The sequence below is a fragment of the Clarias gariepinus genome, chromosome 19, assembly GCF_024256425.1.
Source record: "Clarias gariepinus isolate MV-2021 ecotype Netherlands chromosome 19, CGAR_prim_01v2, whole genome shotgun sequence".
NCBI classification, from domain to species: domain Eukaryota; kingdom Metazoa; phylum Chordata; class Actinopteri; order Siluriformes; family Clariidae; genus Clarias; species Clarias gariepinus.
Genome location: NC_071118.1, coordinates 19,322,032 through 19,348,035, shown reverse-complemented (window position 1 = coordinate 19,348,035; position 26,004 = coordinate 19,322,032). Strand labels below are relative to the sequence as shown.

Below are 26,004 nucleotides of genomic sequence, written 5' to 3'. Positions count from 1 at the left end.
TGGAAACATTTATCTGTTGGGATTAAAATTTTTACTTTTTTTTTAAAGTAACGTGCAGGTTATTTTTTTTTTTTTTTTATTAATATTTTCTGTTAATACCATAATCATTAAAATTAAAAGAAACAAAAACACTTAAAATACAATATCTGAATCTGTGTGAAATGAATCTATAGTTGTTTAACTTGAATTAAATTTAATTACTGAAATAAATTAATGATATTCTAATTTATTGGGATGCACCCGTGTGTATGTACAGTACTGTATATGTACATACACGTACAGTGTTGCAGCAGTCTCACCGTAATACTGTCAAACAGCTTAGCCATGTGCCTGATGATGTCACAATGCTCCAAGTGCTGTGTCTGCAGCAGCTTCTTAATGACAACCACACTTTCTGCTACAACTGTCTCTGAAAAAAAAACAGTACAAAAAATGAAGAAAAAAAATAAATAAATCAAATTAATAAATAGCGTAAACAAAAACATTGAACATTTGGAAGTGGCAAATGTCAATTACGAACTATTTTTTATTTATTCTCAAACATTTGGTAATCATTGTGATCATCTTCATCAGCTTTTACATAATTAGCAGATGGATAATTATGGCAAGAATTTTTCTTATAATAGAGCAACTCATTGTCAGGTTTTCTATTCAGTGTTTTTTATTCTTAAGGTAACGTAACATTCTATTTTGGTGAAAATAAATATGTATTTCGAAACATTTATTTCTTTTGCAGTCCTTAGACCACTGGACAGTTATAACCCTGCTAAAGAAATTAGAAAAAAACCTTTTCTGGTTATGGCACATTTAATGAAATATCTGTACACGCTTATGTAATATACTGGAACTCATTGTGCATCTGTTTACTTGTGCATATTTTTCTCTACAAGAGAAATAGGTCTGTGTATACATCTTACCATTTTGGCTGGAAAGTAGTAGCACGAGGCCGTTGAGACATGTGTCTGTGATCTCAGAGATGTTGGTCGCACATCTTCCAATCGCCTGAATAGTAGTGGCTGCAAACTCTTTGTCCTGACTCTTAACATATGTCTAGCACACACACATTAATTTTTTTATTGATTTTCCAGCTTTTTACACAATTTAGAAATTGCAGAAAGAATCAGAGTAGAATGGATGTGTCCTACAAAATTAGTATTGCCTGAAACATTTGCAAAAATTTAACAGTATATATTATGTCAGTAGGACAGCTTAAAATAAATAAATCTCTCTCCCTGTTGCAGATGGTATAAAACTATATTGGCAGCTGGCTCTTAAGCATTAAATGAACATCACCAAACCTCTGTTGCGACTGTTAAGGAGCCACAGGTTTAAATACACACATTAGTTCTGCTGTCTGCACTATAACACAATAGTTTAAAGGTTTAAATATTCAGTCAATAATTGGGTTTTAATAGCTTAGTAAATGCACTAAGATGGATATTTAATAAGATATTAATAGCTTTAATAAACATAATATTCATTTATCTTAATCATTTAAATTTCCAAAGGAGGAAAATAAATTACCTGGAACTCGCGAAGTATGGTGGAGATATTGGCCTCATTAGCCAGATTAGTTAGGATTTCCAGCTATCAAAACACAATTAACAATAATAAAGTTTAGACAAAAAACATTTTTTTAAAGACAGATGTCATACTTGGGGTAAAAGGGACACTGCAACTTAAAAGACTTTGTATGTGCAGAATTACCTTGAGTTTTTTGATATGTGTAGCATCTGTTGATCTTACATAAAAACTTTTCAAGTATGGCTCAAACATGCCCTAAAACACACAGATCCAAAATATTTGAAAAAGAAGGTCCAATTTTAATACCTCACTAAAATGCGTGTGCACACATAAAAACTCAACAAAACAGGCCCACTTTTATCTAAATTTACACTAGTACACCATTATTAAAACAAGACGGCCTAATAGAAAATATTAAACATGTAAATGTATTGAATAGTACATTGTTTATATTTAACAAAATGTAAATAAAATCTGCAATGTTCTACCTTTTTCTGAATGGACATGGTGGCGATATTTTGCAGCACTATATATTGAACCTCTCTGAAAGAAAGAGCAAAAGAAAGTGAGAAGACACATGGAGAAGAACAAATGTGTGTGCAGCCATGCGTGTGTGTGCGTGCGTGCGCCCATGTTTATACCTGTGGCTCCTCAGCAGTCGCACCAGAGATTTGGTGATGATGTTGAGTTCATGCCTAGGGGCCAGATGCCAATATAGCTGTGCCACAGCCATTACCACCTGAGACAGGGAGAGAGATTTTTTTTTTTTTTTTAGGTATCCCAAGTTTATTTTAAGCTGTGTTCTCACATAATATATACTGTACAATGTTTACAAATGTTTTAGCTAATACTAATTTTGAAGGACACATTTAGACAGACCTCATCCATCCAACCCTGGTTGTTTCTGTCATTTAAAATATAAATTGTGTAAAACGCTGGAAAATGTATTAAAAAAAAAATTTAAAACTGACATTCAGAATCTTTAATTGATGTAATTTTGCCCATCTCTATTAGTATTATTCATAATTCTTTTTGTTAATATCTCTTGACCCTTTTTTTATTCTGTTAATTTATTCAAGCAACATGAACAACTCTTTCATTTAAAAAAAAAAAACAGATTTAATAGCTGAGCATACTGTATTTACCATGACTACATACAAACCATGTCAGTGAACTACAAGGGGAAAATATCTCGATCATAATCGAAATAAAAATGTTTAGGTAACCTAATGATTTAAGGTTATATAATTAAACCACTTTCAAATCCCTCTATCTGGCCAAAAATTTACAGTATATAACCACATACTGTAGGATTGGGGGAAAGTATTATGTATAATTATATATATTTTTTAATTATGTACATTATTTACAACTACCACTAGCACACAGCAATCTTTCCACATTTACTTCTTGAACTACAAGTATGAATCTCAACAATCTAAAATTTTCAACAATAAACTTGTGGACATTATCCATTACTCTCTCACTATCCCCTCCTTAGCTTGCTAGCGTTATTATCCATAACTAAAGCATTGGCCACAAGTTAGCTCAGACCTACACCCCTGCTTAGTGCTGGCCTTCCCACTTCGCTCAGACCTACACCCCTGCTTAGTGCTGGCCTTCCCACTTCGCTCAGACCTACACCCCTGCTTAGTGCTGCCATTTACCTTTCTTTCGCAATTCGTTCCGCAGCTTGCACACCTGTTGCTATCTAATAGTAATTAAAATTTTTGATTTCATGTGTTCATAAATAATGTAGCTCCAGGTAAAAGAAAAATTAGGAAAAAAATAGCACTTTAAAATAGACCGCTTGAAAATTAGAATGTAAATGTCAAACTAAATTGTTAGTATTTCAAAAAGCATGGATTGAACTATTAAAAGTTCAGGAAAATGTCTTGAACTATAAAAAAAAGCTCTTAGTGTTGCTAAATCAACATCTCTCCACTCTTATAAAAAGATTTTTTTATTTTTTATTTAATACCATAGCAAAATCAACTAGACATCAATAATTTGCATTAGTGAGGACTTGATGAACTTTTCCAATAACAAAATTGTAAACTAAATTCAGGCTTTAAAGCAGACAATTTTTTTAAAATCTGTATCGGTCAGGATTTATGCCCTACATATACTGTACAAACACTAAATTAAAATGCTTTATGCCCACACACGTGGTCACAATGTTATAGTAAACAGTATACGTGTGCATGGATGTTGACTATATAGGTGACATGGCTAAGCATGGACTAAAGACTAGTCCAAGACTAAACATTAGAGACGATTACCCACAATACTGCTCGTATTTTTATACATTTTTAGCTTGTCTTGCAAAACCCTTTTTTTCGTTAATAAATTAAATTATTAAAAAAAAAAATTTAAAAAAAAAAGGCACATACTTTTTTCATGGCACTGTTTTAGTTTACATAGGCAGTCCTTCTGATGTTAGTTATAATGTACGTACAGTTCTTTTTACAACATAATTTGTTCCTCCATCATTACTTGCCTTCACATAGATAAGCAATTTCTCAACAGATTAAAGGACAAAGTAAGTTCCACAGACAGACTCTCAGCATTGTTCAAGATGATAATAAGATCAAGCAACAATGGCAAATGTGGAAAGTGTTTTGGGAGTGACAGCATTGTAATTATCTATTTCATATTTCAATCAGGTGACTGGGATCAAAAAATTGTAGAGGAAAGTCCTTTTTTTATTTCTAACTGCTCTGTATCTGCTCCCCTTAATTCATAGAGAAAGTACACAGCAGGTAGAAAAGGGCTATTTTTTTTTTTTTTACATATAAAACCAAATGTTTTGTCCGCATTTTATCAGCACCTTTTTCTTATGATAAGCAAAACATTTCCAAATACTGTACTGTATATTACTATATTCAGTTACATTATGTTTACTAAAATAACATATTACGTATAGGAAAAATCTATGTGATGTGTTAATGACTTCTTGTTTGTTATTATCATCATCATTTCACACAGTATATATGTGTATGCGCATATGTATGTGTCTATGTGCATTTACTTACAGCAGTATTTCTGCTTTGCAGTAAAGGTTTGATATTACGTAGTAGTAATCTATGATCTGGATCCATTATGTAGGGTTTTGTCTGTGTCACACCATTCCTCTTCTCTTCATCGGAATCATAGAAGGCCTTTTCAACATTTTCATCAGATGCAACATCCTATAGATGTGTAAATATAATAAGAAATAATTACTAGATGAAGAAATATGCACAGTATGTACCCATCATCCAAAACATATTTAATTTATACTGCCATCACCTACTGTATATTAGACTCAGGAATAACTTTTTAAAAGCAGAAATAATTTCTGCAGTATTTCAATTGAAATGACAGTGTTGTAATGGTTTCAATGTACTGCTTAATTTACTAGAATCATTAAAAAGGTTACCACAGAAAACAGTGTGATACAAATAGTGAAATGTACCAATGTTATCTGGAGTATTTATCCTATAAAATTAGTGGAACAGAACAAACTCTTGTACAGAGCAGAAAATATTGTCATAATGACATAAAGTAAAGGTAATTATCATTGTGTACAAATTTAACACTGGCACCTCTCTCCATGGGCTGATGAACTGTGTCCGGGCATAGCGGGTGAGCATGTTGATAATCACCACCTGCCCCCATTCCTCCACATCAATCAGAAGGTTACACAGCTTCCGGTAGTTCTTATGGATCAGGTCAATCCGCTCGGGACACACTTCTTCAAAAGCCAAAACCACACTTCCTGCCACCAGCTACCCCACACACACAGACACATACAAACACACACCTAAATAAAACTTTGTATGCTTGCAAAGCAAAAAAATAATAGTTAAAGTCAGTCCTAATGACCGCTATTAAACTTTTCACATGACTAACATCACAGACTAATAAATATTATGCAAAATTTTCTTGCATTTCTTTTTACTTGAACAATTAAAATTTTACCTACTAATTCTAATTATTACTGTATAAAGTCATATACAGTGGTTGATCAATTGGAATGGTTATTACCGTCGCGCTCACCGCCGCGTAAAAACGTCAGCGGCCAAAATAAATCAGTTGCATTTCAAAGTCATTCGTAAAATGGCCGCCAGGTGGCGCAAAGTGACATTTTCGCTCGTTGCCGTAAATACAACAGTGACCGTTATACAGCGTATCTCTGTATCGGTTTATTGTTATTTAAGTTCTGGATTATTTCAGGTACTTTAAACACATTGTTGGGTTGCTCATGTTGGCTCATATGAGATGTAGTTTACAAATGAACACCTGGTTGGGTTATTTTGACCCAACAACTGGTTTATTCATTATTCTTTCCTTTCTCCAAATATCAGCCTGCAGAATGTTTGAAATATTACTGTTTATTGTGTTACAGGTGTAGTTTTAAGAGTTGTATAGGCAGGAATGTGTGTGTATACAGCTCAAAACCTCCATCAGTTATTAAAGATAGCGGCTATTTAGAAAACATGCCCAGTGATTTCTGAGCTTCAGGAAATCTCCCGGCGCTCTGCGCATAACACCGGGCCAACTCATGTCGGAAAGAATTTATAAACGGTTTCTAAACGTGGGCTATTGTTTTTTTTACTTATAATATTTGTTGATTTAATTTAAATGATGTTTGGGCTCAGGACTTCGACTCGGCATCGTGATTCTCCTCTTTAATTTACTCCATAGTTTTAATCAGCGCTCAGCCGCATGCATGGAGTTTTCCAGAGCGCACCGGCAGAAGTAGACTAATGATTATGAACGCGTCGGGAAAACAGCAAGCAGACTGACTCTGACCATTTAAAAAAAACGTTTGAGTTCATTTACTGACGCGCTCAAGTTCACCAAAAACAATACAGAACAGCGCAGCTTACAACACTTACAAAATCACAACACTTACAAAATCACAAGGTTTTTTCGTTATTGTGAGTGCGCTTAAATAAAAGTTGAGTCTTATAAAGGCATGTAGTCTTATATAGTTTTATTATATAGTTTTTGCACATTAATCTGACACAGTTTTTTCAGCCTGTCACGGCGTGCGCCCAAATCAATATCGCTCCTCGCTCACTAGTTAGGCGGCCTCCCCTTCAGACATGCGAAGCAGCGGGACCGCAGAATTACACATGACTGGTGAGCTATCGTTGCTATCGTTGCCCGGGCTTGCACCCCGCGCTATAAAATTCTTCGGGGTTTGTTGGGCTACAGTGGATTTTACTACGCGCTGTGTATGCAGCGCGCGTGCAACAACGCGGAAGTGCGGCATGCAAGCAGGGCAAATGGAACGCGCCCGGGGACTTCAAAGGAGCGAGAGGTGGGAGGGGGGCGGTACGGCCATCAGCGGAGAGCAGAGTCAGCGCGAGCAGACGGATGGCCATTGCACTCACACCGCGTAGTAAAATCCACTGTAACCCAAGCTTTGTATTGAAAACTTCTAACTAAAAAGTGGCAGCTGGCACGCCTAAAAATAGACGCAGGTTATTTTTTTAATAATCTAAATAAAAACCCTCCGATTTAATTTCCTATAGTCTAAAAAGCGCTCAACCGCACGCATAGTTTTCCCGAGCGCGAGGAATTTTTTTGTGCTAAATAATGTTTACGCAGTATAAGAATTCCTATTAATCCTGGGTTGTTCTTTTAGTGTCACTATAGTGCTTTACAATGCCAGACAACATTCAAATACAAATGATTCACCCTCCCCAGGTGTGAATCGGCTGTTCTCACCTATACATTCAGAGGAACTGAAATGCACTTCTCCCCACTTTAAAAACCTCTTGAATCTGAGGCTCTTCTGGAGACTTTCAGTGATTTTAATTTGTGTAATTTTAATCTCCTGGATTCTAGATTCTAAAGTTGACATTGTTACCTTTTTTAATCATTGGAATGGAAGAACTTGTTATTTTCCTTATGATAGCAATTGCATTGTTTTTAATCAGTCTATACACAATAATATTCTTTGGTATTTTTTTTTTTTAAACGGGTATGGGGGCTATCTTGGTTCATTAATCTCCGTGCCTGGTTTAGGTTTAGTATTCAGTGCGCATCTGTTATATTACAACTATCATAACACTCAAATACCTTTTATTGGGGGTTAAGTGACTGATGTGCCTAACATTTTTCAGCTGAGCCTTTGTTTCACTGAAAACGACCGCGACACCCTCTCTCTCTCTCACACACACACACACACACACACACACAGAGCCGACCAAATCATTAGCACGTCCCTCCCCCAAACAGCACAGACATTTACTTACACCTGAACTGAGTTGTTTGAGTAACATGGGTCGAACCCGTTACAAATCATAACAGTCTACTGCATTTCATTCTTATAATAACGCAAAAACACAAGCGGGGCTGAAAGACCGACATCTGCTGACGCAGTAGAACGTCCTGACAATGTTATAATTTTATGGTAATTTATTTCAGTTAATAAATCTACTATAAATTTAAAGAACACAAGAAATAAGATGACACAAATCCATACACGCTTTTTTTCTAATTACAAGTGATAAAATCAAAAGGCTCACTGTGTTAACATTTATTGTGCTAAAATTTGATCCTAATAAGATTTGATTTAATTTGAATTCTAGAACAGTGGCAGCTGGAACACCTAAAACAGATGCAGGATTATTTTTTTATAATCTAAATAAAAATGCTTTTTTTAAACGTGGGCTATTGTTATTTACATGCAATATTTGTTAATTTAATTTAAATGGGGTTTGGTCTCCGGAATGTTGAGCATCAGGATCCTCTTCTTTACTTTCCTACGTAGAATCAGCGCTTAATCGCACGCATTAAGTTTTGTAAATTCGTTTAATGTTTAATAGTAAATAATGACCCCCGTTGCGCTGTACCACCGCTCGGAAAACCTTATGAAATACAAGTTTAGGACAATTATGATGATCTGCCACGGCGTGCGCGTGTGATGGGTGTACGCCCAAATCTACTATAACTACTCCCTCACTCCGTAGGCTCCCTGAATAGGCAGCAAAGGGGACGGAGCCGCCTATTCGTGCCAGCTGGCGATAATTAACGTTAATATGATCTTGGGCTTGCTCCGCATTATAAAAGCAAGGCGCGGAGGTTTGTCTGAGGTCTGGGAAGTACGTGATGTAATGGAGAATATATATATATATATATATAAAAAAAAAAAAAAAAAGCATGTCAGTGGGGAGATGTGACGCGGCCCAGGGCTTTTAAACAAGGACACTAGAATTCCGCCCTTTGATCTCCGCGCTGAGGACAGCGCGAGAAAGAGCTGCGCGAGCTCCCGCGGCATCTTCACTCCCGCACCGTGCCCGCCCTCGCAGCCCCGCTGCCGAAGAGGAAAAGTGTGGTTAGGTTTTTGCGTCAGCGAGAACTCGCGCCGGCCATCGACAGTGGGAGAAGCGCCGTCACGAGGGAGCGTGCAGGAGCGCTGCCTCCGCGTGCTCAGTTCTGCCACTCAAACCAACACTTAGCATCAGCTGTGTGCCCGCATGCCAGTGTGGCACAGCCCCCGGAACTGCACATGCACAACCTTTATCCCTTTCTTTCCATTCTTCCTCCCTCAACACTTTCCTTCCTCATTTTGCCTAAATAAATTACCCTTTTCCCGTAAGACCTCGCCTCGTGTCCGTGCTTTATGGTGCCGCCCGTGCAACATGGGTCGAATCCGTTACAGATCATAACAGTCTACTGCATTTCATTCTTATAATAACGCACAAACACAAGCGGGGCTGAATGACCAACATCAGCTGACGCAGTAGAACGTCCTGACAATGTTATAATTTTTATGGTCATTTATTTTAGTTAATAAATCTACTATAAATTTAAAGAACACAAGATATAAGACGACACAAAACCCTACACGCGTCTTTTCTAATTACACGTGATAAAATTTAAAGGCTCACTGTGTTAACATTTATTTTGTTTAAATTTGATCCTAATAAGATTTAATTTAATTTAAATTCTACATTTGTATCGTCATTTTAGTTCTGTGATTATAAATTTGTTTAACTACAATGTTTTACTTGATTTTATCTGCTACTACGTGCAGTTCTAAAACTCTGTGTCTCATTAATCCAGCAGAGAATGAACTAAGGCATGAGGCGTCAGCCTGTAGTTATATAGCGCCACTCAACGGTAAAAGCCAGCAAACGCACAAAGCGAAACGGTACCGCCGAGCGCGGCGACGGTAGGACCTACATTCCGATTGATTAACCACTGTAGTACACAACAATGCATAACCACAGAGTGCAATATTACATGTTTAAGTCTGCATACCCAAATGATCTTTCTGCCCTAGCTATACCAAAAATACTAATTTTAAAAAGGTTTTTTGTAGATGAGTCAAGCATTATTTTCTAAAATATATCTTTTATATGTTTCCTTCTACAAATTTTAATTATATGAATATGATGATCCCAATATTGGATGATGAAAGCTAGAGAAGCCATAATACTAAAGGTTATACAACAACTTGTTTTAACAAGTGGATTAACAGGCCCTAGGGTTAGTAAAGACCACTTAAATATTTAGTACAGACACTTTTATACATTTAGTAGAGAGACCCACTAAGCTTTAACTACTGCTAGCATGTTTTTCCATTGTGGTTGGGGAAGAAGCTACTAACAGTTGCAAGTTTACCTGTGCTCAAAAAGCCAGGTATCTAGGCTGTTAGTTTAAGCAAATAAAGTTTTACAAGTTCTAAACTACTTGTAACCTATCTCAAAAGGCCAAAATGTCTCCACTACTGTACCATAGTTTCTTTAACGCCCCTCATTAGGTGACTATGAAAGATGCAATTCTGAAATAGTTTTTTTTTTTCTTCTTGTTTCTTTTTAATTTACTTTTTTTTAGAGAAAATTGCCTTGCTGCTAGTAATCATGTCAGCAAAATAGGAGATCTAAATGCTTTGTTTTGCCTTTCATGACACCTGATGAGTCTGGTGTGACTCTGTGGTTAAACCTGTGATTTCTGTCAAAGGACATAAAAACTGTAAACCAAAAGACCATGCAGCATCCCACAAAAGAAGAATCTACAAAGCAGTCTTTGTTGGGCCCAGTATTTGCACCGTGGTATTATTTAAAACATTAGTCACCCGATCCTCAGGTCAAATATTCTTGACCAAGATATCGTTTGTCATGTCTTACAGCATACAGTGCATGAGAGGTGGCTTGGAGCCCACTGCACTCAATCCCATGAACATTCATGGGGTTAGAACATCTTGACAGTCACATAATCATTCACAAATACCACTTGCACATTACACATTTCCATGTTTGGGCAATTAAAGGAGTTCCTGGGAGGGCAGCAATTCAGATGTGAAGTAGGCTGTCCAATCATGGCTTTGGCTTAATGAGTAATCTTTCTACCTTTATGGTATCCAAGCACTGGTGAAACGCTGGGATAAGTGCTTTCAGTTTAGCAGGGGATTTATTGAGAAAGGTCTTTTTACTCTCATAACTGTGTTGGTATTGTGCACAACCAAACGGCTTTCCATGAATGCCACTTGTATATGCAACACACACCTCTGTCCAAGAGGTCATGTCTAAGTTCCCCAAGTATTACAAAATATATTCACATTTGATTTTTATTGACAGTAGATTGTACATGTTGTATGATATTGTAAAACCTGTTAGTAAAATACAAAAGCTGTTGCTTGCATGTTCAAAAGAAAATGCAGTAAAGCCCAGTGCACACTTCAACTATTTTGGCAACAAATCACTACCATTATACAAATTGTACAAATTGTACAAAGCTCTGGACTGACAAATTGCACTGGTATTAGTTCCACCGTTCCATGTGACAGCAAAGTGCAAACAGTCATTTCATTAGTTATTGCGGGTTTCTTTGTGATGACGTCCACAGTGCATCTTGGATTTTTAATATAAGATTAAAGATTATTTAAAGATAAATAATCTTTAAGTTATCGGTTGCCTTACATTACAAAATCTTCAGCTTTTCTGTGAATTATTATGAAACACTCCTATTTTCACATTTTGCTTTGTAGCTGTGCCATCACACACACGGTTACCACGCACATACTAAATGCCAATATTAAATTACATTTTTGTTTCAAGTGACTGAAGATAAGGTTCCAAACTGACCGTGCTTTTATCTGTTAGCAGCTTTTCAATCACTTCAATCAGGTGCTCTTTCTGATCAGGATCCAGACTGTAAAGTACAAGAGCAAAAGCGATCAAAAGAAATAAGATTTAAAAGGCAAATAACAATTAAAGAATAAAAAAAAAAATCACTACAATTGTAAATATAACCAGCTTGATAGAAAACCCAAGCAATATGTATTTACAGACAGAAATGGTGAAAGCATGAGCAAATGTTTGAGCAGAGAACAAAAAAAGTAGAAATTGTTAGCATTAGTGACTACAAATGTGCTTTGTTTAAAGGTACAATGAGACAAACATACTTCAAAATATGATCTTGATGCAGTGAGTGCTTGTTGTGTTTGTACTTAAATAATGCAGCACAATAGTAAATGTTACGCTCACATAAATTTTATTCTCAAAGCACTTTACATGGATATTGCCTGCAGATAATGAGATCCTCAGAGCCATTCACCCTGTGAAAAATTACTTCTTAGTAAATGAAATTATATTGAATCTAGTTAAATTTATCTACTTTTTTTTTTTAAATATCACCTCAAAACCAAAAACAAGATTTATTTCTAGTTAACCTTTACTAAAATTGTAAGTAAAAATGTCTTGTTCTATTAGCAGATTATTTTGTTTCTTTCAAATAAATCCGCAAAACGAGCAAAATAATCTGTCAAAAGACATTTGCTTACAATTTTAGTTAAGGGTAACCAGAAAAATGGGTAAACAAAACTCAAATTTGGTTTGTTGTTAAGAAATTGTGAAACTGTGAAAAAGTATTCCGTTTTTTTTTTTTTTTTTGCATATTTGTCACACTTGAATGATTCAGATTGGAATCCAATTTTCACATTGCACAAAGATGACCTGAGTAAATACAAAAGGCAGTTTTTAAATGACGATTTAATTTATTAAGAAAAGCAAAGCGGTACAAACTTGCCTGGGCATTGTGTGAAAAATATTATTTCTTTGTTATTTAGCCCACCAAAAACATGAATAAATGTTATGTAGATAAAAATTTGATTCAATTACATACCACCCAAATCACATACCAGCATTAGTGTCTTGACTGTTTAAGCATACTACTTAAAATGAGAACATGCGTTACTTGCCTCCTGCTACGTAACACAATCCACAATACTAAAATTTTGCCTTGTCAATTTTTAGTAATTTAAGGGAATAAATCAGGGATTTAAATGATTAAATCATTAAAAAGATTATGATAAACTTAAGTTAAAACAGCTAATTGTTGTATTGCAAGTAGCATACTCCAATGTTGCCTTTTGATTTTTACATATTTTTATTTTGGTCAATCAGAAGCTTTAAATCATTGCCCTGCAGGACTGCAGCTATACACTACTAAATGCTATATGCACATCTCTTTGTCTGTGGGTACCTGTACAGCTTCTGTATGGCATGAGCAGCTGTTTTCCTGACATAAGGTGAAAGGTCAGCGGCAGCCTCTTTGATGGCCAACATCATAATGGGCACAATGATTGGTACACGAATACTGGAGAGAACCCGTAAGGCGCTGGCCCTAATCAGCTGGTTTGGATCCTTAAAAAAAAAACACACAACCCACACACAGTTTCTTTAGGTAAATAAAATTGCAAATCTAACTAATTTGCAAAACAAGCCAGCTTTGCTTAATCTTAAAGCATGCTGGGAATATGGGTGAAAAAAATAAAAATAAAAAATCAGAGATTTACCTTGAGAGCACGCTGAAAGGTACTGATTGACAAGAGGGCAAGATCCTGCTGTTCCTCTGCATACCGGACTAAGTACACATAAACTAGCTTCTTCAGCTGAAAGACACAGATTCAAGCTGTTAAGTGTTAGCCAATGAGCTAAGTGGCCTCTCACTATACTTATTCCATCTTCTACTCCTGGAAAAGTCTTATCCTCATCCACCTGAAACCCCGGGGTAAACCAGCAGTAATACAGATTTAATTCTCCCACCACACACATATTGTACAGATGTACAGGATTGTGCAAAAAAAGTCTTAAGTGCATGCAAATAAATGCTGTAGACCAGAAGGAAAAAAAACCCTATAACGTCCAATAAACAGCAATTAAAGGAACAAATTCAGTATTTGGTGTGACAACACTTTAAGGAGCTTTTACTCTCAGGTACAATTTGTGCAGTTTTACAGTATACGGAAATAGTTTTGCTTCTGCTGAAAAGTCGTCGCTTATGTTTCTTCAATGTTTAATTTTGTGTTGAATACGGAGTATGTGTGCAGGGGAATAAAACGTGCCTACATATAAACAGGTCAGGGAGAGAATCAGGTCCCCTTAATGCATGTCTCCATGTGCAACTTTCCTAGCGTGCATAAATAAGTGCTTAATGTATGTATGCATTTCTAAACACATGCATGTGTATGTGTACAGATGCCCGAACACAGCAGCTCCACTGATCAGCGCAGAACAGAGTAGAGCTTGATAAACAGCCAGCCAAGAAAAGACAAGAAACTGAACGAGAATGTCAACCATTCTCCCAACCCAGTTTTGATTTACAGTGACTAAACAACCTCAACAACCTTCTATATGTCTTATTTTCTTTCTTTCTGGGTTTTCCCTTTCCGATTATTAAATGTATACCTATGAGTAAAGATAACAGTTTACGATATTTGACATATTCACAAAACAAAGATATATAAAAGATATTTAGGTTTTGCTGCTCTTACCTCAAGATTCTTGCTTGCAACATTTTTCACTACAGCAGGGAACAGTTCTGATGCATTTTTACCTTTTGCTATCAGCTGAAAAACAAAATGCACCATCTTGAGGCACAAAGACTGTATCAGATGTAATCTGCTTCAACTGATTGCAAATGTGTGGTAAATAAACCATTTAATGTAATAACAGCTTGTTGCCACTGAAATAAACCACTTGGTCAGGCTACATACTGTCACTTACCACCATGCTTGATTATTTCTCACATTACATACAAAACACACTTACCCCCACCACCCTCTTCATGGCCTCCAGTTTGAGAGACTCCTTGCTGCTCTCTAGCATCTCCTTCAGGTCCTCATTCCTGCAACAGATTCAATAGTTTGTATTAAAATACACAAACACAGCAAATGTGCACGCTCTCTCTCTCTCTCTCACACTCACAGAACTTAAATAAAAGAAAAAGATTAATTTCACAGTAATTCACCCAACCCTGATTTATTAGACATGGCTGATTTGTTTCAGGCTTAAATTTAGTTGAGCAGACTGCATACTGCAGGACAGTAGACAGGCTAAACAGTCAAACACAAAATTCACACAGTGCCATCCTTTTATTATGGCCCAAATGTACATTCCATTTAGCCGGAAAAAAATAAGACTGATATTAGATTAGATTCATTTAGCCCCAGTGCATACTCTCCCAGCCTTTTCCTTCACCCCTTTGTGTGTGTCTGATTGCTAAATGCGAGTTCAGAGATGCAGGCTACTTCCCAGAATACCCCAGTGCTATTAGACAGTTAACATGACATGCCGCAGCCGTAAGAGGCTTTGCAGACAGCAAAAGAAGGGACAACACCATCAATAATATTAATTAGAGGAAAAAGAAAACTCACTCATCATTTATACCGCTTTATCCTTTATTGAGGTTCTCAACTAATATTTGGTTGAATGTCCCTAAGTATTTTTCACCTTTGACAGATGGGAGCAGCCAAAAACAATTTGTTGGCAGGATTCTGTTTGGATATTTGACCACTCAACTTGGCAGAATTATAAACATTCAATAATACAGTCCAATGATAGGGTGGAAAGGTTGAGCATTAGCTGTCTTTATCCATTTCAGCCAGCACTGATGTGTACTTGTGGGCCATTGTCAAGTTGGAACACTTGATTTTGTTAATCCAGCTGACAATTTGTGATTACGGTGATGAATTCTGAGCTAGTCCTCCCTTATCATTAGTCCATACACTTTTTCGGCCAGTTGACCTGCTGGTGCATTGAGTAAAGTGCCCCAAAGTTTGATACTTCCACCACTATGCTTAGCAGAAAAAGAAAAGTTTTAACAAATAATTTAAAATCCAATACTGGCATGAAATTTTTGTTCATGAGGAGCGTATATAAACTTCTAACCACAATTGTATATATAAAAAAAGGAAATAAATAAATGATGGCAGACAATATACAAGTCTTGCTTTTGTTAACAATCTCCTTACATAGTTTTAGGATGGTTTTCCCACAGGTTAGTTCCTCAACTCCTGTGACGTTTTTTTTTTTTTTTATGACTTAATGCAAGCCATGATCAAAAGTCCAGTGAACATTTTAACCACCATAAAGACTAAAACTTCACTTATCGCTGGGCAGTGTAACTTTCTTTTGTGCAAATAGAGGTGCTGTTTCCAAAGGAAGTAAAAAAAAAAATAATTAAAAAATGCATTGTTCTGCCTAGTCTCATGTTTTATTATAAGCTGTATTAAACAATACTGATTCTACAAGATTTTTTTTATTGTTTTCCTACAAAATCCTAAAGAAAGCTTAAGAAACCAAATCAAATAACAGTACTAGAATCTGTTATATTCTAATATGTAATGCTATTTGAAAGCATTAGAAATAAACTATGAACGAGCAGTCTAAGAGTGCACAAATGCATTGAGAGATTTTATACCCTGTATTGTTTCCCAACTTGCAGCCGTTGTGATGACTGTGGAGAGCATATTCCTCAAGAGTTAAGTCCGATCTCACTGTGAGCTGCAAATTCTCTGCAGAAACCAGCACCTTACGCACGACACACTGTGCTTCAGAGTAGAGTCCTGACAAGCCACTGTTCATCTTGTAGATAACTTTAAGGATACACCATGCAGAGAAAAAGTCCAGTTTTAAAGCCTAATGCTTTAGTCTATTTAAAACTTCACAAACATTTCGCTTTCTATTTCAGCCAGAGATATTGACGAGACAGAAGAATACTGTAAACAATGAACCAATCCACTGCCGAGTTCATTTCAGATGAAAGCTTTTAAGGTTCGGTGAAGACAAAAAAAATTATAATAATTAAATTCCCTTGTAACAAAGAAATAAAACTTTTTTTTTTTTATTCCAACCAAGCTATTCTTGGTAATTCATCATCAAGTCACAAACATTCTCTACAGAAAGTGTGCATGTATGTACTTCTCTCAAAGCCATGCAGTGTCTGCTGCTCTTATCATAACATGGACAAGAAACAATATAAATAGGCACTCCACTTATTGAGTCTCAATTGCTCAGATTCCTATGATGCTGTGAAAACACCACAACATGTTAACACTCAAACCAAAATCCTTAACAAACAGTACTTCTTTTAGGGCCTGCAGTACAGGTCCAAATAGAATTTTCAAAAACTTTTACTGACCATGTGCAAAAAATGACCAGATTTGCGGTTACTCTGCTCTTTCTTCCATTTAACACAACCTACCAGCCTGGAGTTAGCATCCAACTAAAGAACCAAAAATAATAGAATCCAGAAGAAAAACAAACCAAATGTTACAGCTATGTGCTGCTAAAAAACATGGATTTTCTTTTTAATACAACAGTAACTGCTCTGTTAGACTGGTCACTTTCTCCTCCCCTTAACAGGAAGCCCGGGTCTCTTATCAAGCCTGGATAAACACCAAGAGCTGGCACGACACCTTCCTCTCCAACACAATGGTCTATGTACTGAACAAATCTGGCATCAGATTACCAACCACCATATACAGTCCATATACAGTAATGAGAGCTTCTCTCTGATGTCAACTAATGAGAAGGTGGTTATGTGTCCAAAAACATTGGAACAGGATTATTATAATTTATTTATTAATTCATTTATTTACTTTTAGCTCAAAAACATTTTAATCTGATTTTAAAAAATAAATGAAAGGATTCATCAATAAAATTTTTTGATTTCATTTGGATATTTACCTTTGAGTAAGCAAAAAGTATAAAGATTAACAAGCTAACACAGGTCTCAGAGCTCCCCCAGACTGTGTCCGATTCACCTGAAATACCCCTCAGATGACAGTGTCTAAGTAAAGAAGCTATTGCCACGCACCATAAAACAGAAGCGAAAAGAAACAAGCCAGAGGACAGTATCTTTTTATACGAGGTCACATTAGGGGGAAAAAATTAATTGTCCTGTTTAAACCCTAGCCAATACAAAAAAAAAAAGGACAAAAGAGAAAATGTTTTTTCACCCTCACTGTTTTTGATTGTATACAAACACAATGAAGACCATTCTGAATGTCTAAAACAAAATGACTAAATTAAATTTCACATTATAAAATCAATTGAGTGACCCACTGCCATCACCTGACTCCTGCATTCCTCTTTGCGATGCTCTTTGTAAACTTTGTACAACAGCTTCTTTCAGTTGTCCTTGTTTTGACCGAATTCTTTCTTCAGTCTCGCCTTCTTTAGCGCTTGTCAAATAAAGCTGACCTAGATTAAGAATAGGGCTGTGCAAAAATATCGATACATCAAACTATCGCGATAATTTTTTTTACGATAGTGTATCGATAGTCAAACCTCAACTATCGATACAAGTTGTGCCAAAAAAACTCCTCCTCCGCTCCAATAGATGTCGCTAACTCGCTATCAACAAAACACTAAGCAGTACGGTATCAGAACAAGTAAGTAAGCAAGACATGAGTGAGCATGGCGGAAAATATAAAAACGCCTCCAGCTTTTAGGGCTGACGTGTGGCTGCACTTCGGTTTCAATACGATACCAGGGAGTACACATACTAGTACAAACTATTGCAATATATCACAATATGTATTGTATCGCAATATATCGTGATTTATCGTATCGTGACCCGTGTATCGTGATACGTATCGTATCGTGAGGCCCTTGCCAATACACAGCCCTAATTAAGAATAGCTTCCTTTTTCTGCCAGCATTTCCCTGATAACAGGAAAGTTGATAAAGTACAGGAATGGCTAGCCGCCATGCCAAAAGACACCCAACCATGTCTACAAGACAGGGCATTAGTTCGAACAATGTGATGTCACTCAATGTGATTTGAGATAACAAAAAAGCAATTTTGCATCCTCAATGTATTGAGATCACACTGACCCAATTTGGTGGTGATTGTATAAATCCCCTAAGAAAATTAGAAAAATACAATTACTGAATATAGGGAGTGGCATCTCCACCTCAGCACTACTCCATAGCACACTAATAGTACAATACATATTGGCCCTTAATATACTGTAGTTGTTAGGGCTGGGCGATAAAGCTGAAAACTGTATCACGATATCAGTGTTTCATATCCATCGATATCGATAATTATATATATATTGATATTTTTTATGACCCATTTAAAATAAGGACCAGGAGAAAAGTATATTATATTTAAACATTTTTATTTTAAACTTAACCTTCCTAAGATCATAAACCCCTCAGTTATTAAGACAGAAATGTCAACAACCATGGAAAAATAAAATCACAATGAACACTTAATTATCTCTTAACATTTAAGGTGCAAAATGAAAGAAAATGTAAGAAATGCTTAATAAAGTGTAATAAAATAGTGCAAAGTGTTAAATATAAACAGATATTGAGATGAGATACATCTGTAATTAAAAAAAAAAAAAAAAGTCTACTTTCGGCCAGGAAGAACATAGCGTTGGTCAAGTACGTGTATAAGCTTTTTATAACCTGGCTTTTTGACAGTGCTAAGCGGAAGCATGTCTTTGGCTATATCATATGCCACTGCCTCCATTATATCTTTGTACCGTTTAGATTTTTTGTCATAAGGCACTGATGCAGAGTACCTCTTCATGGTGGTCTGTTGCTTGTGCGGTGCTGCAGCTACAAACGTTGTTGGTTAAAATCGGCTGTGCTCCAAAGGGTGAGGGGTGGTACACCAAGTTCGTGGTATTACCAGTCTTGGCGGGGACGACGATCTTGCATAATTTGCAGACGACATTGGTCTGACTACAGTAAAAAAAAACTGCCATACTGGCGAGCTAACTTTTCCTTTTCTATTTACAATTTCCTCGCTCGCTGCGGCACTCATTTTCTGCTTATGAAGAGGAATCCAGAAGACCAGCAAGAGACAACAATATGGCGCAACCAAACGTGATACTGTTACATGATTGGCTGTTAGCGCATCACTCACTATGTTTCTAGTTTACCAGAGAGCGAGTGCTTTTGTTAATGCAACCAAACTAGCTACGCAACCTTTGTTTACTTTACAAAAAAATAAAAAATAAAACGTTTTATCGAACACATTTTTTATCGATATCGATCACGTGTCTGTCGCAATACATATCGTTATCGTTTTACCGCCCAGGCCTTGTAGTTGCATAGCCATGTAAAATAGAAGGTGCCTTTGAAATAAAGGGCCTTTCCAAATTAACATTGCTCTGTAGTACAGTTATGGAAATTACCAATCAAGTTTTGTGCAATAAATAAATAACCTAAAATTTTTGCGTGTGCACAAAAGCTTAATCATCCTCTTGCTACTGTGCCTGATAAACCTTTTTATAATCATGCTAATTTACAATTCTTAACATATGCAGTACTTACATGTATTTCACTTTACAGAAGCAAAACAACAGCTGCAGTAAATGCCTGGCACTGCTTCCAGAAGGAAGTAGGGTCTTTACAAGCATTTTTACAACAAAGATGTTTAAAAGACTTTAAACTGTCCTCTAAGGTAATAGGGATCTATTACACCTGCATCATCAAGAATGTCCTTATGAAACGCATTACAACCTGGTTTTGGAACACCAACATAAGCAGGCTCTCCAGAGAGTGCACTGAGCTCTGTGACCTGTAGTCTATCTACAGCAAGTGGTCTTGGACAGAAGCCTGAAAACCGGTGGACCTCAATTATCTGAACAATGGAATCTGTTACAATCAGAAAATGTTTCTAATTCCTGAACAACAACAAAGAGAGAAAATTTTTGATCCCTTTCCCATAGACCATTCAGGCAGGGTTGTGGAAGTTTGTAGATGCACTGCCGTCAAGTCTGTGTTTTCTGCATACTCTACGTATACACAGTAAATTATCTCGCTGACTGGCTTATTTAGGAATATTTATTGCCTGCTATACAACTACTTCAGCCTTAATGTATGTTGCACAAAAAATTGAAATGCACATCTAAACATTCATTCCCAATACAGCTATACATTCGCTGCCACCTTTCTGTTATAGGCCTTATTCTACCTAAAACCAGTGCAATTCTTATACTCAATTTTAAAGTAAATACAATCACTGGCATTTATATTAAGATGCATGGATTTTACAGGATTGTTAAGTCAGCTAGCAAATTTTAAATACCAAACTAATAGGCTGAAATTAAATCTTTTATTAAATTAATAAACAAGTAAAAAAAAAAAAAAAACACATCAATTAATAAATAATAATCATGAATGTACTAAAAATTATCACCTTTTCTATTCGTAATAATTGTAACCATTACTTATTTTGCTCTTTTTATTGTAAGTCAATATTTGACAAATGACTCTACAGAAAGTAATGATAATGTGTAGCAAAGTTATCTTCAAAAGAAACTGCAAGAAGACCATTTAACTTCATGATGGAAAGCAATCAAAAAGAGGTTCAATCTAAGTTTAATGCTCTTGCGTTTTATAAATTGTTGAATGTTAAGGCCCTCGCTTAGGAGATAAGCAGTGGCAGTTTAGATGTGCTGGGATTTAAATTTGTGAATTTTTTATCCACAGTGCAATGCCAAAGAGTTAGCTTGTGCTGTTATGGTCTGCTTAATTCTGCACAAAATAATAGGAGAGCTCTATATAGCAACTGCTCTAAGTGCACTGACATGGCATTACCCACATACGATTTCAAATGCTTTTTTTGACCAATATACCCTTGAATCCGTTTACATAGGTTATGTTACACAATACTGCTAAATACACACAAAACACTAACTCTTGTTACACTTCATACCTTATAAACTCAACTCAAATCCCAGACCTATCACAGCTAACAACATCAGCACAGTGCTACCATTTTCTATTTCTACATCTCCAAATCTTCACTGCACACCACAGCATTTATTCTCCTCAACCAAATCATACATATCCAACTAGGCAGCATGAAACAAGAGATCATTCAACACTAAGACTCTTAAAACCCGGGGTGTCTCACATACTACACTTATTTTATATATTTTTTTAAACACACAAGGATTTCCATGGGTTTATTGTCTGCTAGGTGCCAACAGTTAACACTATGTAAACGCAACACAGCATCAGAAAATCTAAGCCCTGATGTAGGGCAATGAGTGACATTAACTATACTTATCTCTTGCTGCTCCCTACTGGCCTTTCAACCTTAAAAGCAAAAGAACAATAGGACTGCACAAAATATTTGTATCGTTTAATGCAATCTCATTATTGTTGTATATCCTGTAAATCCTGTATAATTCAGGATTTATTTAATCAACTATAATGCTTAAATGTTTGTCACATTAAATTACAACCTCCTGATTCATACTGTATAATTTATCCTTCTGGTTTCATATGGCTACCACATTAATTTATTAACTACCCCAGTTTATTCAGGCAAAATATTATTACAGAAAACATAAACATAAATAAATAAAACACAAAAATAATGGCCTGCATGGTGGTGCAGTGGTTAGCACTGCCGCCTTGCACCTCCAGGATCCGGACTGGATTCCCGGTGTGCATGGAGTTTGCATATTCTCCCTGTGCTTTGTGGGTTTTCATCCCGGTACTCCAGTTTTCTCCCGCAGTGCGAAGACCTGCAAATTAGGCTAACTGGCATTTCCAAATTGCCTATAGTGTGTGTGTACACGTGTATGTGGCCTGTGATGGATTGGCACCCTGACCAGGGTGTACCCTGCCACAAGTCACAAGTCTTCTGTGATAGGCTCCAGGCCACCAGTGATGTTTAATACAGGATAAAGCAGTATAGACGATGAGTAAATAAGAGAGATATAAAGTAACATCCTTTAAAAAAAAAATAAAAAAAATAATAATAAACATGTGAATGAAATAACATACTGCTTAAAGTGAAATAAATATTATTCTGTATAAAAAGTTGTAGCTTAAAAAAAAAAAAAAGTACTCTTGCACTGTTAGTAAAGAAATCTACTTCTTATAATGATCAGTCACGCATGTAGGATCAGGACACTCTTGTAGGAGTCTGCCTTTATGCTTGTAAGTGATTCACTAGAGGGCAGAGCTGCATGACTCAAATCAAATATTACAGTAAACATTAAAAAATGGAGAAAAATTCTCTGAGCCAAAAATAAAAGACGCTCTGTTTCACCCTAGGAATAATAAACAGCAGCTTTGATCAATTGTAAACAAAGTCATGCACAAAAAAAAAGCATTTCTGACATTTATTCTTATCTGTATTAAACAGCATCAAATGCTTTATGCATTGCTTGAGCTTTTTTTTTTTTTTTTTTTTTACTTGCTGGGGTTACTATCTGAGCTTCACATATTCTCCCTGTGTTTACATGGCCTTCCTCTGGGTTTTCCAAGTTCCCTCCCACTGTCCAAAAATATGCAGATTAGCACGAACTAATGAATGAACATATTTATAAATATGCATGTGTACTAGATTTTATCAATTATGCAATTCAAACAATAATGCAAATGAATGATTTTATTTGGACATTTTAATTACCTAAATCATTAGGTCAGTTTAGAATTTATTTTCATCAATTAGGTATACTTGCAAAAGTTAAATGGTCCAAGCTGGATGAAAAACTTAAAAAAAAAAAAAAAAATAGCACAGCTTTTGTAAAAAAAAAATCCAACCTGCATGCATCATCTTAATATTCATCTTTTAAGGTTTTTGAGGCAGCTGGTGGTTCCTGCCACCTACTGGAGCAGTGGAGCAGAAGATTGATAGGTAATAAACATCCCTTTGTGAAACACATTTATACAATCAACACAATGTATATTTGAATACTTTTAGTAGTTCCTAATACTTTATAATATTTCTGCAAGAAATATAGCCGCTTGAAATAAATTAACCAGTACATTTAAGTGCAGCTGAATTCATTTTAAAATCACAGTGCCAAAAGAAAAATAAATGTTCCTAAATTGAGCTATGATATTGGCAAGAATTAAGTGGTTAATTAAAGGATTATATAGGTTATCACCCTATATAATATGAAATAAGTGCAATAAAGTAAAGTTTTGTTTAGACGTTCATTGGTCATTTATATACGACCCTGCAGCACTTTATAAAACCTCCAGAAACATAACGACATTTCCTTACATATTTTCCAGATACTGTAATTATTATTTTTTTTTTTTTATCAATAAGCATGGCCTGAAGCTTGATTGGCATGGACAACATAGCGTCTCAGCGCCCTGAAGTTACGCATAACCATATAGTGTTTCCATACACTGATCAGCCTTAACATTATGACCACTGACAACAACAACAAACAACAACAAGCATAATGTGAGCACCTTTGACAAAGGTAGGACTGTGATGGCTAGATTACTGGGTCATTTCAACTCTAAAACTGCACCTTTTGTGACGTGTTCCCAGTCTTCTGCAGTCAAGACCAACCAAAATTTGTCCAAGAAAAGCGCCTTCAGAGGCAGGGTGGCAGAGGCAGAGTGATGCTTTGGGCAATGTTGTGCTGATAAACATTTAGTCCTGTCATTCACGTGGATGTTACTTTGACATGAACCATTTACATTAACACTGCTTTTGACTAAGTCCCCCTCCTCATGGAAATAGTGTTCCCTGATAGTAGGGGCCTTTTTTTAGCAGGATAATACACTCAGTCAGACTGCAAAAAATGCTCACAAATGGTTTGAGGAACACAACAAGTTTGAGGTGTTGACTTGACTTGGCCTCTAAATTATCCAGATCTCAATCCACTCAAGCATCTATAGGACATGCAGGTAAAGTCCAGGCCAAAGAGGACCCATTTCACAACTTACAAGACTTAAAAGATCTCCTGCTGACAGCTTGGTGCTAAATACCAAAGGATACCTTCAGAGGTCCAATGGAATGCATGACCCGACTGGGACAACAATGTTATCCAGTTTATGCTTTAAATATAGAATTCTTCTGCCATAATGCACCGGGTATTACCAGTACCTATTTACCAGATGCATCACTCTGGACAAGTAATCCTTCTTGTCTCCACTGCAATTACTGTGGTTATAAGACATTTTGCCTTAAGGGTTTTATTTTTCTCCCCACTGCAATTGGAACCATAAACATCACAATCCTCTCTCTACCATAGCCTAAGAAAAGTCCTCATAGATACCCTGTAGCTACACTGCAGGGGATTATTTAAGATAATTTTATCTGACCCCCTATATAAACCGCTAATAGATGTGAAAGAACATCACAACCGTTCTCTGTAACGCACCCTCTCGAACAGTAAGTTGCCATCCCTTCCGCGCATGCGCATCAGCAGCGTCTACGCGGCACGAACTGAAAACTACTGCTGCGCGCGCGCCCGCGCACACACGCGTACGCACATACATAAATACATACATATATATATATATATACATAATGAAATAAAGTTTGTTTGCTTACTTTTTAAAGTCGCTTGTAAAGAGACCAAAACTAGTGGTCGGTGTGGTCTCCTGACCAACTTCCACGCCTGTCTCCGCTCCTCCTTGGTCATTGTACGACAAACTGTTCGCCGACATCCCTAACATTTACCTTTATAGTTATAAGCAGTTTGGAAGCGTGAGGGTACAAAATGAGCAAACTTGGTTTTAGTTCTACTTATTTTATAAAGTCGATTTAAAAGATTGGAGTGAAAATCCCGTTCTCGGAGTTTAAAGCGTTGACTGTGCCTACTTCCACACACAACCGGATGTGTGAGTTGCAGAAGTTTAAGTCACATGACAGGCGCGTGACGCCTCTAATGGTGGCACCTGACCGGCCGTTTTCATAGCAAGTCGACAATTCAAAAATCACTTTAGATCAATTAATAGACCACAAAATGTGCGTGATTTTTTTTTATACAAACATGACGTTTTTTTCAGCATTTTATTGTCCTTTAGTGTGGTATATAACCAGTGGGTCTCCGCCCACTGGCCTACACAGCCACCTACTGTACAGTACATCCACTAGTAAATTGAACCATGGGCAATGCAGATCGAACAGGGCATTAAATTATATGAAATTTGTGAAATAATTAGGGTACTGAATATTTTACGACCCTCTAACTTACTGAAATGCATAACTTCCCATTACTCCCTGTGGATCCAGAGGCCTCCTGTGGATTCATAGCAGCTCCTTGATGACTGCAAATCATGTACACTATCAGAGAAATCGACCATGCCCAATAAGAAGAGTTAAAGTTTCACTTAGCACAAGACAAATTGATACATGTAGTCTTTAAATGCTTAAGAAACAGACAGCTTTGTGTTTTGTTTTCAAAGTTAAGAAGATGTTGACCACATAGTACATTTACAGGTTATGGTAGCACAT

The 26,004-nt window shown here is 36.4% G+C and overlaps 1 protein-coding gene across 3 annotated transcripts in view; it reads right to left on the bottom strand.

The window, feature by feature from the left end:
• Window positions 1-25,387, bottom strand: part of ap3b1a (adaptor related protein complex 3 subunit beta 1a) — a 59,711-nt gene extending 34,324 nt beyond the window's left edge. For 2 of the 3 annotated variants that reach the window (XM_053477975.1, XM_053477976.1), the window contains exons 1-15: window positions 16,951-17,091; window positions 16,231-16,405; window positions 14,580-14,655; window positions 14,303-14,377; window positions 13,325-13,420; window positions 13,012-13,172; window positions 11,613-11,679; window positions 5,112-5,294; window positions 4,560-4,715; window positions 2,166-2,263; window positions 2,013-2,067; window positions 1,708-1,779; window positions 1,525-1,587; window positions 918-1,050; window positions 300-409 (exon numbers count right to left, since the gene is read on the bottom strand). In XM_053477975.1, coding sequence (XP_053333950.1) covers window positions 300-409; window positions 918-1,050; window positions 1,525-1,587; window positions 1,708-1,779; window positions 2,013-2,067; window positions 2,166-2,263; window positions 4,560-4,715; window positions 5,112-5,294; window positions 11,613-11,679; window positions 13,012-13,172; window positions 13,325-13,420; window positions 14,303-14,377; window positions 14,580-14,655; window positions 16,231-16,394 — 1,509 coding nt within the window. In that variant the 5' untranslated portion in view covers window positions 16,395-16,405; window positions 16,951-17,091. Of the gene's footprint in view, window positions 1-299; window positions 410-917; window positions 1,051-1,524; window positions 1,588-1,707; window positions 1,780-2,012; window positions 2,068-2,165; window positions 2,264-4,559; window positions 4,716-5,111; window positions 5,295-11,612; window positions 11,680-13,011; window positions 13,173-13,324; window positions 13,421-14,302; window positions 14,378-14,579; window positions 14,656-16,230; window positions 16,406-16,950; window positions 17,092-25,098 lie in introns of those variants that run through there. The other variant, XM_053477977.1, reaches the window with a different exon arrangement.
• Window positions 25,388-26,004: the final 617 nt, after the last annotated feature.